This window comes from Hemitrygon akajei, chromosome 8 (assembly GCF_048418815.1).
Source record: "Hemitrygon akajei chromosome 8, sHemAka1.3, whole genome shotgun sequence".
Taxonomy (NCBI): domain Eukaryota; kingdom Metazoa; phylum Chordata; class Chondrichthyes; order Myliobatiformes; family Dasyatidae; genus Hemitrygon; species Hemitrygon akajei.
The window spans coordinates 170,507,116-170,520,548 of NC_133131.1; the positions used below are offsets into that span (position 1 = coordinate 170,507,116).

A 13,433-nucleotide genomic window follows, 5' to 3' on the forward strand; every position below is an offset into this window, starting at 1 on the left:
CTTTAATAATAAATTCCTTATTATTAAAACTGTGTGTGTCCAGGCCTCTACTGTTGAGACTCAAAGAACCAGTTATTTCCATCACAACAGGAGGTCCAAGTTTATATCAGGGAAGCTGAAATCCCCCTTGACAACAACCCTATTATTTTTACACATTCCCTTAATCTGATTACATTTGTTCCTCCATGTTCCAGTAACGAATACGGGGTCTGTAGTCCAATCTCAGTGTGTTTGCACCCTGACTATTCCCAAGTCCCACCCAAATGGAATCAGTGTCTGACCCCTCCGAGTGCAGTAGCGATATTACCCCTGATTAGTAGTGTAACCCCATCCCCTCTTTTACCTCCTCCACCGTCCTTTTCCAAAAACTTCGAAAACCCATTCCAGCCCCTTTCTCGACCAAGTTTCAATAATGCCGATGACACTGTAGTTCCAAGTGCTGATGCACGCTCTAAGTTCACCCTTGCCCATGATACTTCTAGTATTAAAATACACACACTTCAATCTATCATACCTGTTATTTTAAATTTGCCTTTCAATACTTTTCCTATCAACTACCTTCAGGCCTGATCCTTCCCTTACTGACTTAGGGCTCCAGTTCCCAGCCCCCCGTGTACAATGGGAATGTACGCCCAGTAATCCCCATAAACTATGTTCTACGTTCAGCGCTCTGATTCACTGACCACATCTAAACACAAATCACGCATTTCACAGGATGTCAACAACCAACTGGGGGCGACCCGAAACCGCCACACACGTCCCAGCGCCAGTGTAGCATGCCCCCAGTGTTCAGAACCGATAGAGTGTGCTGGGCATGGGCCCCTTTGTTTCATTATTCAGAACCGATTAAAATATCAGCACCTACCGCGAATGGAGAACACTGAGCAGCAGCAGTGAGGGACGCGGGAGGGTCCCGCCCGAGGTTGTTTACGGAGGGAATGTCGGAGCTCAGGGACTAAGCAAACCCAAGAATGGCAGGATAGAGGTCCAGGGAGCACGGTCAAAGGGTTGCAGTTCATGGCAGCACAGGAGATTCAGAGGCTGTGAGTGGTTAGGGGCTTCATAGACATTGATACTTCAGCTCTGAGGTGCTTGCCCCAGGAAGCGTGCAGATGAGAAATGAGAGTCAGAAATATTACCGAACCTCACATGACACGTGCCACTGTCGCGGACTGCAGCTCCTACCTTGGCTTCCAAGATCCTTTTCCGTGCCTTCAGCTCTGCCACTGCCTTATCAACATCCACCTGTGGAGCGCTCTCTGCTTTCAACTTCCGAATGAGTTCTCCCTGGAAAGGAACGCAGCACAGCTGAATTAGGACATGTTGGAGATGTTACATTGTCCCAAAGCCAAGCATAACAAACATAAGAAATAGGAGCAGGAGTCGGCCATCTGGCCCATTGCACCTGCTCCGTCATTCAGTGTCATGGCTGATCTGGCCATGGACTCATCTCCACCCACCTTCCTTTTTCCCCCAAAACCCTTAATTCCCCTACTATGCAAAAATCTATCCAACCTTGTTTGAAATGTATTTACTGAGGTAGCCTCCACTGCTTCATTGGGCAGAGAATTCCACAGGTTCACCAAAAAAAACAGTTCCTCCTCACCTCCGTCCTAAATCTACTTCCCCAAATCTTGAGGCTAAGTCCTCTAGTTCTAGTCTCACCTACCAGTGGAAACTACTTTCCTGCCTCCATCTTATCTATCCCTTTCATAATTTTATACGTTTCTGTAAAATCTCCTCTCTTTCTTCTGAATTCCAGCGAGTAGTGAGCTTCTCCAGTAAAAAGGGCTCACATCAAACTGCAGAAGCAATATACCCCATGTGTCAAGTCTGGCTGTCGATAAAGCTCAACTAGGGTTCATTTGTACAACTGCAGGACAGGGGACACAGTATTGTGTGCAGTTCTGATTGCTATGCTATAGGAAGAATGTGTTTAATCAGAATCAGGTTTACTATCATTGGTATTTATTGTGAAATTTGTAGTTTAGTAGCAGCAGGACACTGCAATACACAATATAAAAACTCTAAACCACAGTAAGACATACATTAAAAATTTAAATTAAGCAAGCAGTGCAAAAGAATGGCAAAAATAGTGAGGTGGTGCACATGGGTTCATTGTCCATTCAAAAATCTGATGGCAGAGTGGAAAATGCTGTTCCTGAAATGTTGAGTGTGTCTTCAGGTTCCTGTCCACCTCCTTGATGGTAGCAATGAGAAGAGGGCACATCCTGGGTGAGGGGGGTCTTAATGACGGATGCTACCTTCTGAAGCATCACCTTTTAAGCTAGAAAAGATGCTCTATTTTCTTAATCACAGGAATGTTCCTCAGACCAGGCAAAGGAGGCTGGGAGAGTTTTCCCTGGAGTGAAGGCGTTTGTTTTGTTGGTTATTTGGAGATACAGCACAGAAAAGGCCCTTACAGCCCAACAGCAGCCCACCGATTTAACCCTAGCCTAACCACAGGACAACTTGACGCCTGACCTTCAGGCATTGCAGAAGGAAGGGTGTGTTCGAGCTAATTGAAGGGGTGTCAAATGAGTAGGTCGAATTCACTTGGAGGGAATTTTACCACGGTCTGACACGGTGGTCAGCAGCACAGGGGTGCCGCAGGGAACCGTACTCCCTCCGGTCCTGTTCACCCTGTACACATCAGACTTCCAATATAACTCAGAGTCCTGCCATGTGCAGAAGTTCGCTGATGACACGGCCATAGTGGGGTGTGTCAGGAATGGACAGGAGGAGGAGTATAGGAAACTGATACAGGACTTTGTGATATGGTGCAACTTATAGGAAACTGATACAGGACTTTGTGATATGGTGCAACTCAAACTACCTGCGTCTCAATATCACCAAGACCAAGGAGATGGTGGTGGACTTTAGGAGATCTAGGCCTCATATGGAGCCAGTGATCATTAATGGAGAATGTGTGGAGCAGGTTAAGACCTATAAGTATCTGAGAGTACAGTTAGACGAGAAGCTAGACTGGACTGCCAACACAGATGCCTTGTGCAGGAAGGCACAGAGTCGACTGTACTTCCTTAGAAGGTTGGCGTCATTCAATGTCTGTAGTGAGATGCTGAAGATGTTCTATAGGTCAGTTGTGGAGAGCGCCTTCTTCTTTGTGGTGGCGTGTTGGGGAGGAAGCATTAAGAAGAGGGACGCCTCACGTCTTAATAAGCTGGTAAGGAAGGCGGGCTCTGTCGTGGGCAAAGTACTGGAGAGTTTAACATCGGTAGCTGAGCGAAGGGCGCTGAGTAGGCTACGGTCAATTATGGATAACTCTGAACATCCTCTACATAGCACCATCCAGAGACAGAGAAGCAGTTTCAGTGACAGGTTACTATCGATGCAATGCTCCTCAGACAGGATGAAGAGGTCAATACTCCCCAATGCCATTAGGCTTTACAATTCTACCGCCAGGACTTAAGAACTTTTTAAAAGCTATTATTAATGCTTTTTGAGATAGTGATTTAGATGTATATCATATTTTTTACTGAGTTAAGTATTGTATGTAATTAGTTTTGCTACAACAAGTGTATGGGACATTGGAAAAAAAGTTGAATTTCCCCATGGGGATGAATAAAGTATCTATCTATCTATCTATCTAAAACCATAAGATATAGGAGTAAATTAGGCCATTTGGCCCATCTAGTCTGCTCCACCATTTCATTATTGTTGATCCAATTTTCCTCTTATCCCCAGTCTCTGGCCTTCTTCCTGTATCCCTTCATGCTCTGACCAATCAAGAATCTATCAACCTCTGCCTTAAATACACATAAAGTCTTGGCTTTCACAGCCACCTGTGGCAAAGAATTTCACAGATTCACCACTCTCTGACTAAAGAAATTCCTCCTCATCTCCGTTCTAAAAGGAAGCCCCTTGATTCTGAGGCTGTGTCCTCTGGTCTTAGACTCCCCCACCACAGGAAACATCCTCTCCACATCCACTCTATCTGTGTCCTCTGGTCTTAGACCCCCCCCCCACCACAGGAAACATCCTCTCCACATCCACTCTATCGATACCTTTCACCATAAAAATAGTTTCAATGAGGTCACCCCTAATTCTTCTTTACCTTCTTAATGTACTTTTTAGTTGCCTTCTGTTGGTTTTTAAAAGCTTCCCACTAATTTTTGCTCTATTATTGGCCTTCTTTGGCTTTTATCGTGGCTTTGACTTCTCTTGTTAACCATGGTTGTGTCATCTTTCCTTTAGAATATTTCTTCCTCTTTGGGATGTATATATCCTGTCCCTTCCAAAATGCTTCCAAAATTTCCAGCCATTGCTGCTCTGCCGTCATCCCTGCCAGTGTTCTTTTCCAATCAATTCTGGCCAACTCCTCTCTCATGCCTCTGTATTCCCTTTACTCCACTGTAATAGACAATAGGTGCAGAAGTAGACCATTCGGCCCTTCGAGCCTGCACCACCATTTTGAGATCATGGCTGATCAATTACTATCAATACCCGGTTCCTGCCTTGTCCCCATATCCCTTGATTCCCCTATCCATAAGATACCTATCTAGCTCCTTCTTGAAAGCATCCAGAGAATTGGCCTCCACTACCTTCCGAGGCAGTGCATTCCAGACCCCCACAACTCTCTGGGAGAAGAAGTTTTTCCTTAACTCTGTCCTAAATGACCTACCCCTTATTCTCAAACCATGCCCTCTGGTACTGGACTCTCCCAGCATCTGGAACATATTTCCTGCCTCTATCTTGTCCAATCCCTTAATAATCTTATATGTTTCAATCAGATCCCCTCTCAATCTCCTTAATTCCAGCGTGTACAAGCCCAGTCTCTCTAACCTCTCTGATACATCTGACTTTAGCTTCTCCTTCTCAAATTTCAGGGTGAATGCGATCATATTAGGGGTTGCCCTAATCAATTCTAGTTCATTGCACAATACCCAATCCAGAATAGCTGATCCTCGAGTGGGCCCAACCACCAGCTGCTCTTAAAAAGCCATCTCAGACTCTTTAGAAATTCTCCTTCCTGGAATCCAGCACAAACCTGATTTTTCCCCAATCTACCTACATCGTTAAGTCTCCCATGATTATTGTAACATGGCCCTTTTGGCATGAATTTTCTATCTCCCGCAATGCGTAGGCCACATCCTTACTACTGTTTGGGGGTCTGTATGCAACTTGCAGTTCCTCAGCTCAATCCACGATGATTCAATACCTTCCAACCCCATGTCCCCTCTTTCTAATGATTTAATTTCATTTTTTACCCAACAGAGCAAAGCCACCTACTTGCCTATCCTTTCAATACAATGTGCATCCTTGGACATTAAGCTCCCAGTTATAATCTTGCAGCCATGATCCAGTGATGCCTACAACATCATACCTGCCAATCTGTAACTGTGCTGCAAGTTCACCGACCTCATTCCGGATCCTGCGTGCATTCAGATACAACACCTTCATTCACCCTTTTCGATTTTGTCGTACCCTGCTCAACCCTTGGATTTCCAACTTGTCTGAGGTGTTACCAACATCGTCCTCCACAATCACTCCACTAACTGTTCTAAGACTTTGGTTCCCATCTCCCTCCAACTCTAGTTTAAACTCCACCACGCAGCATTAACAAACCTTCCCACTAGGATATCAGTCCCCCTCCAGTTCAGGTGCAAACCGTTCCTTCTGTACAGGTCCCACCTTCCCTGGAACAGAGCCCAATGATCCAAAAATCTTATCCTCCCCCCCCCCCCCCCAATACCAACTCCTTGGCCACAGAATAAACTGTATAATCTTCCTAGTTCCGGCCTCACCAGCACGTGGCACAGGTAGCAATCCTGAGATCACAACCCTGGAAATCCTGCCCTTTAACTCAACACTTAACTCCCTGAACTCCCCATGCAGAACCTCATCACTCATCCTACTCATGTCATTGGTACCTACACAGACCACAACTTCCGGCTGTTCACTCTCCCACTTGGGGATCTCATTCTCCTATCCGTTCCCCTAACAAATCCCCTATCATCACTGCATGCCTCTTCGTCCCCTTTCCCTTTGAGTCACAGAGGCAGACTCAATGCCAGAGACCCAACCACTGTGACTTTCCTCTTGTTAGGTCAACCCCCGCCCACCCCCAACAGTATCCAATGTGACTGAGGGGGATAGCCACAGAGGTACTCTTCACCGGCTCCTTAACCCCTTTCCCCTTCCTGCACCCTGGGTGTAACTACCTCTTTATATGTCCTATCGCCTCCCAAATGATCCGGAGTTCATCCAGTTCCAGCTCCAACTCCTTAACGTGGTTTGTTAGAAGCTGCAGCCAGACGCACTTGATCCCCCTGCTTCCCACATCCTGCCCGTCAACTCTACACAGCTGAGCAGGTATAAAGACCCTGAACATTGAGCTGAATAAAGAGCCTACGTGCTGAACAAACTGTCCCCAAGCTCCACCAAAGGCTTCATTTTCATGGCTCCAGGAAGCTTCCAACTTCAGACACCGCAATGCTCCATTTTATAACTTCTTTTGGGAAAGGCAGAACAAAATGGGAAAACTGTAGCAGTCAATTTGCTAGTAACCACCTCCCAGGCAAGGACCATGCCAAGTGTCCCCACTACCAACAATCTGCACTGCCTCAGTAAAGCAGCCAGCATAATCAAATGCCCCTTCCTCCCCAAACGTTCTCTCTTCTCCTCTCTCCCCTCAGGTAGTAGAGACAAAACACTGAATGCCTCATTGACAGCTTCTACCCCGCTCCCCTCCCACCGTGAACACTCCCTCCCTCCGCTGAGGTTTAAGAACCTGCAGAAAGAGCCTCTCAGACTGGCCGTGTCAATAGATTGACTGATCTCAGCAAGATACAGCAGCTGAGTAGTTCTCCCCTACGCTGGTCCCAATGAGCACACAGCATAGAAACATAGAAAACCTACAGCACCATACAGGCCTTTCGGCCCACGATACTGTACCGCAACGTGTATGTACTCTAGAAATTACCTCGTGTTTCCCCCAGCCCTCTATTTTACTAAGCTCCACGTACCTATCCAAGAGTCTCTTAGAAGACCCTATCGTATCCGCCTCCACCACAGTTGCCACCAGCTCATTCCATGCACTCACCACTCTCCGAGTGAAAAACTTACCCCGACATCTCCTCTGTACCTACTTCCAAGCACCTTAAACCTGTGCCCTCTCGTGCTAGCCATTACAGCCTTGGGAAAAAGCCTCTGACTATCCACATGATCAATGCCTCTCATCATCTTATACACCTCTATTAGGTCACCTCATCCTCCATCGCTCCAAGGAGAAAAGGCCGAGTTCACTCAACCTGTTCTCATAAGGCATGCTCCACAATCCAGGCAACATCCTTGTAGATCTCCTCTGCACCCTTTCTATGGTTTCCACATCCTTCCTGTAGTGAGGCGACCAGAACTGAGCACAGTACTCCAAGTGGGGTCTGACCAGGGTCCTATATAGCTGCAACATTACCTCTCAGCTCCTAAATTCAATTCCATGATTGATGAAGGCTAATGCACTGTATGCCTTCCAACCACAGAGTCAACCTGCGCAGCTGCTTTGAGTGTCCTATGGACTCAGACCCCAAGATCCCTCTGATCCTCCACACTGCTAAGAGTCTTACCATTAATACTATCTTCTGCATCATATTTGCTCTACCAAAATGAACCACTTCACACTAATCTGGGTTGAACTCCATCTGCCACTTCTCAGCCCAGTTTTGCATCCTTTCAATGTCCCGCTGTAACCTCTGACAGCCCTCCACACTATCCACATCACCCCCAACCTTTGTGTCATCAGCAAGTTTACTAACCCATCCCTCCACTTCCTCATCCAGGTCATTTATTTAAAAAAATCACAAAGAGAAGGGGTACCAGAGCAGATCTCTGAGGCACACCACTGGTGACCAACCTCCATGCACAATATGACCCATCTACAACCACTCTTTGCCTTCTGTGGGCAAGTCAGTTCTGGATCCACAAAGCAATGTCCCCTTGGATCCCATGCCTCCTTACTTTCCCAATAAACCTTGCAAGGGGAACCTTATCAAATGCCTTGCTGAAATACATATACACTACATCTACTGCTCTACCTTCATCAATGTGTTTAATCACATCCTCAGAACAATCAATCAGGTTCGTAAGGCACGACCTGCCCTTTACAAAGCCATGCTGACAATTCCTAATCATATTATGCCTCTCCAAATGTTCATAAATCCTGCATCTCAGGATCTTCTCCATCAACTTACCAACCACTGAAGTAAGACTCACTGGTTTAAATGCATGGAAACAGCTGACGGAGTCTGCACCCACCATTCAACGCCCATTTCCAGTTATCCCACACTCACTTTACACTCCCCACATCCCCATCGACACGTCACAGATTCACTCACTCGAACCAATTTACGCTAAACAGTGCAAAAAAAAAAAGGAATGATGGGGTAACATTCATGGATTTTACCAACAGTAGTGTCATCTGCAAATTTGTAAATGCCATTTGAGCTGAGCCCAGCTACAGTCATAAGCATTGAGTGTTCTGTACAGCTTGGTAACAGACCCATCCTGCCCAGCGAACACGCACCATACAATTACCCACGTGACCAATTAACGTACTAACCCTAAACACACTCCTTTGGAATGTGGGAGGAAACTGGAGCACCCAGAGGAAAGCCACGCGATCACGGGGAGAACATACAAATCCTTTCAGACAGGTGAAAATCGAACTGAAATAGCATTACACAGGCACTACACTGCCATACCATCCCAATTCCAGTGTACAGCAGACAGGACCAGAGCTCTGGGCCGTACTTGCTGCACTTTGGAAGATTTGGAGGGGGGGGGGGGGGGGGGGGGGGGGGGAGAAGAATCTCATTGAAATATCAAATATTGAGAGGCAGATGAGGAGATGGTGGGAAAATCCTGCAAAAAGTAGTGTATTTGGCTCAGTACATCATGGGCAAAAACCCTTTCTCAGAAAGGTTTCTGCGAAAGAGCAGCACCCATCGAAGATCCTCACCCCCCAGGCCATGCTCCTTTCTCACATCATGTAAGGTACAATACAGGTGCCTCAGGACTCTCACCACCAGGCTCGAGAACAGTTACTACCCCTCAACCATCAGACTCTTGATAACTACATTCATTTAAGGACTCTTACCCTTGTTATTTCACGCTGGTTATATATTTATATCTGCATTTACAGTTTCCTGTCCATTGATACAGTTACTGTTCTATAGATTTGCCAAGTATGCCTGCAGAAAAAGATCTCAGGGTTGTATGTGGTGACATGCATTTACCCCTGATAATAAATTATACTTTGAACTTTGAGGATTCCCATCAATTAGGACATGCCTTTTCTCATTGCTACCATCATGGTGGTACGGGAGCCTGAAAACACTCAACATTTTAGGAACAGCTTCCTCCCTTCTGCCATTAGATTTCTGAATGGACATTGAACCCATGTACACTCCCTCATTACACACACACACACAACCCTATACACAAATCCTTTTCTTGCATTACAAATGCTGTTACACACATACTTATTACAATTTGTCGTTTTGCATTATGTACATTTCACACGCTGTATGCCAGTGATTTGGATTCTGAAAGGTGTAACGGAGAGCAGAGTCAGGCTGCAGCTCAGCAGAAACGTGGCAGAGGCGGGATCTCGGGAGCCCCACTGTCGTAGGCAGGCTGCCAAAGCTGCAGTCAGTCAGAGGAGCAGACGTGTATCAGCTACAGCACAGCCCACAGGCACAAGCCTCCTCTCAAGGGAGGCATTTGAAAACAGCCTTGACGCATTAATTACACCGAGTAGCTAGCAATCGTGAGGATGGACCTGAATGCCAGGATTTCCAGCTCCACAGACCATGGTGTCTTCTTCATTCACTTCCAACCGTACCCCTCTTTCTTCCATGGTCTACTCTCCGCTCCATCCTATTCCTCCTCCTCCAGCCACTTGCCTCTTCTGCTTATTTCCTCCGAGTTTCTTATTTCACCACCACTCACTCACCTACCTTCCTCCTCACCTGATACCAACTTCCTACACCTGCCAACCTTCCCCCTCACCTACCACCTGCCAATCCGTACTCCATTCCCTCACCTCATTCTGGAGTCTTCCCCCTTCCTCTCTAGTCCTAATGAGGGATCCCGGCCTGAAACGTCAACTCCTTATTCATTTCCATAGATGCTGCCTGACCTGCTGAGTTCCTCCCGCACTGTGTGTGTCGTGCTCAGCATTTCCAGCACCTGCAGAATCTCTTGTGTTTTACGACCCTGCTGATATATCAAATTTTACTTCAAACCTAACACGTCCTCCGCACGTCTATATAAATCGCAATCTAAACGAGTAACAATGCAGTGGCTCACACAATACTTTAAGGCGCCAGCGCTAAGATTCAATTTCCAATGGTCTATAAGGAGTCTGTAAGTTTTCCCCATGACCGTGGGGGCTTCCAAAACATACAGGTTAGTGCTCACAAGTTGTGACATGCTACACTGCCACCAGAACAACGTGCAACATGACCTCGGTACAATCCTCAACGAATTGATTTGATGCAAACAATGCGTTTCACTGTACATGTGATAATAAAGCTAATCTTTCTTTTAAAATTTTTTTACTTTCTACACCATGGTAGTGTATCTGATAGCTAATCTTTCTAAACACAAAATCTTTCTTTCTACACCACAGTAGTGTAGTTGATAAGGTCAGAGTTTGGAGTATAATTCAGCCATCGTCTGTAAGGAGTCTCTGTACGATCTCCCTGTGGTACTTGTGGGTTTCCTCTGGGTGCTTTGGTTTTCAAAGACATACCAGGTCACAGTAAACAGTCCTGTGAACCGGTTAGGACAGAATCGGGGGCTGCTGGGTGGTGTGGCTGGAAGGGCTGAAAGAGCCTATTCCACTGTGTATCTCTAAATAAAGGCTCAAAGAATCAGACACTGGGTCTGTTCGGTGCTCTCAAACCTACAACCTTCCAACTCCATTCCAGGAAATCAAACTCTGTAAATCTTACTGCAGCCTCTCAGTCATAGCCCTTCCTCCTTTCAGGTGAAGTGTTAAACAGGCTGGCCAATCTGGGCGTAGCGGTCGGCCACTAAAAGTGCTCCGAGCTTCCTGACAGATGGAATAAAATGCCACAGCACTCATCCAAAGGAACCTCCAACCCTCAGGCCAGCAGTAGATACATGAGCCTTGGGTCCCACACCATCAGGTTCAAGAACAGTTATTAACCTACAATCTGAACCAGTGTGGGTAACTTCACTCACCTCAACACTGAACTGATTCCACAACCAATACTGACTTTCAGTTCTCAGTATTAACCATTTACTTAACCCCTGCACAAAACTGAATCTCCAAGTACGATATGGTGACATATGTACTTTGATAACAAATATATTTTGAATAGTTATTTTACTTACACGCCAGTCACCATCACCACAGCAGGTTACCTGGTCGCTGTCACACTTACACACAAATCGGCCACCCAGTTTAAAACTACACTTTAAGAGAAAACGAGCTTCGCGCATTGAAGGGCACCTTGGAACAGGTTGAAAGAGCAGCGATATTATTAAGGACCTGAAGGTTAGGTCGTCGATTTACAAAAAGCATCGAAGGCTGAAGATGCTGGAATCCGGAGCTACGATCTACTGGGGGCATTCTGAATAGAGAAGGAACTAACGCGGCCTGGAGCCGAAATGTCAATTAATCAATTCCTTTCCCCTCACACCCGTCTCTAAGAGAGATGCCGCATGAGCTCTTCCAGCAGTTTGCGAAATAAAAGCAGGCTAACAATTTAAACATAATAACTACAGAAACAAAAGCAAGGAAATTAAACAGACTGATGCAATGAGGTGTATGGATGGCAAGCCAAAGCAGATCTCTCTCGATACATGTGGCCATAATGAAATACATTAACATAATCCGAGCACAACTATGCACCAGGGCCCAGGCCTGGACCCTCACTGCGGCCTGGCTCTGCCCCAAGGCCCTCTCCCGGCTCCGGACCTCGACCCCCCGGCCGCTCCCACCTGCTCCCGCACCGCCTGCCTCAGCGGCGCCAGCGCCTGCTCCACGGTGCTTGCGTCCCCGTCCATGCCGGTAGCCTGGCGCTGCCACCACGGCAGCTGCTGCTTCTGTTTCCTGGGGGGCGGCGGCTGCGGTCGTAGGAGGCCCGGGCCCGACACACCCAAGCAGCGGATCGACACGCCGGGAAACACCGCACGCAAAGAGGAGGCGACGGCGGCCCGCAGCAGCATGAGGCGCCGGCGGAGAGGGCGGGGCTTGCGGACGGACAGGGGACGCGCCAATGAGTCTTCCGGATGGGCGGGTCTTGACCGCGGGGAGAAGCCAATGGCAATCAGGGATAGACCAGAGGGGCGGTGTTTTCGGGAAGGAGGGAAATGAAAGAGATTACATCAGAGGGGCGGGGCTTGAGGAGAGGGGCGACTCTGATAGGCGAGGGGGCGGGTGGGGCGGGGCTTGAGGAGAGAACCCGGAAGGGGGCGCGGCGGATGGCTGGGTCTGAGCCTGGGGACTGGGGGGTTTCAGTGAGCGGCGTGGTTAGGGAGAAAGTTGGCCGAGGGAATAGGCGGAGCCATCGGGGAGGAGTAGACAGTGACGCCCTCAGAGGTTGGCGGAAGTGCGGATGGTGGATGATGAAATCTCAGTGTCCCGAGACTCCAAGGACAACTTCGCCTGCAGCGGAGGAAGGAGGTGCGGACAGTGGATGATGAGATCCCCAAGAATCAGATTAATTTACATGAAGGATGTCGGGCCAAAACATCCACTGTTTATTCCCCTCCGTGGCTGCTACCTGACCTGCTGCAACACACAGCACTCGGTGTGTGATGGCGTGAATTGTGTTATTTTACGGCAGCAGTACAGTGCAAAAACACAAAACTACTATCAATTACAAAACAAATAAATAGTCCAAAAGAAAGATATAATGGATAGTGTTCGATAGTTCATGAACAGGACCTTGAATATGGGCTTGAGGCTCCTGAACCTCCTCCCCAAATAGCAATGATGAGAAGAGGGCTTGTCCCAGATGGTGAGAGTCCTCTTTGATGGATGCTGCCTTCTTGACATGCCATCTCCTGAAAGAGACATACATGAGAAAATCTGCAGACGCTGGAAATCCAAAGCCACACAAACAAAATGCTGGAGGAACTCAGATCAGGCGGTATCTATGGAAAAGAGTAAACAGTCGACGTTTCAGGCCAAGATCCTTCATCATGAGTCCTGATACCTGGCCCACTGAGGTTCTCCAGCATTTTGAGTATGCTCCCTCTTGAAGGTGTCCTCGATGGTGAGGAGGGCTATACCCATGATGGAGCTGTGTCAACGACATTCCACAGCCTCCCTACCAGACTGGGATGTGCCCAGTCGAAATGCTCTCCACTCTCCATATAGGATCATCAAGGAAGAGTTCAAAGTAAATTTATTATCAAAGTACATTCAGTATATGACAGAC

The 13,433-nt window shown here is 47.3% G+C and overlaps 1 protein-coding gene across 1 annotated transcript in view; it reads right to left on the reverse strand.

Moving 5' to 3' along the window:
* gars1 (glycyl-tRNA synthetase 1) overlaps positions 1-12,250 on the reverse strand; it is a 42,036-nt gene extending 29,786 nt beyond the window's left edge. Inside the window, exons 1-2 of the mRNA XM_073055059.1 lie at positions 11,989-12,250; positions 1,186-1,287 (exon numbers count right to left, since the gene is read on the reverse strand). Coding sequence (XP_072911160.1) covers positions 1,186-1,287; positions 11,989-12,216 — 330 coding nt within the window. The 5' untranslated portion in view covers positions 12,217-12,250. The remainder of the gene's footprint in view (positions 1-1,185; positions 1,288-11,988) is intronic.
* Positions 12,251-13,433: the final 1,183 nt, after the last annotated feature.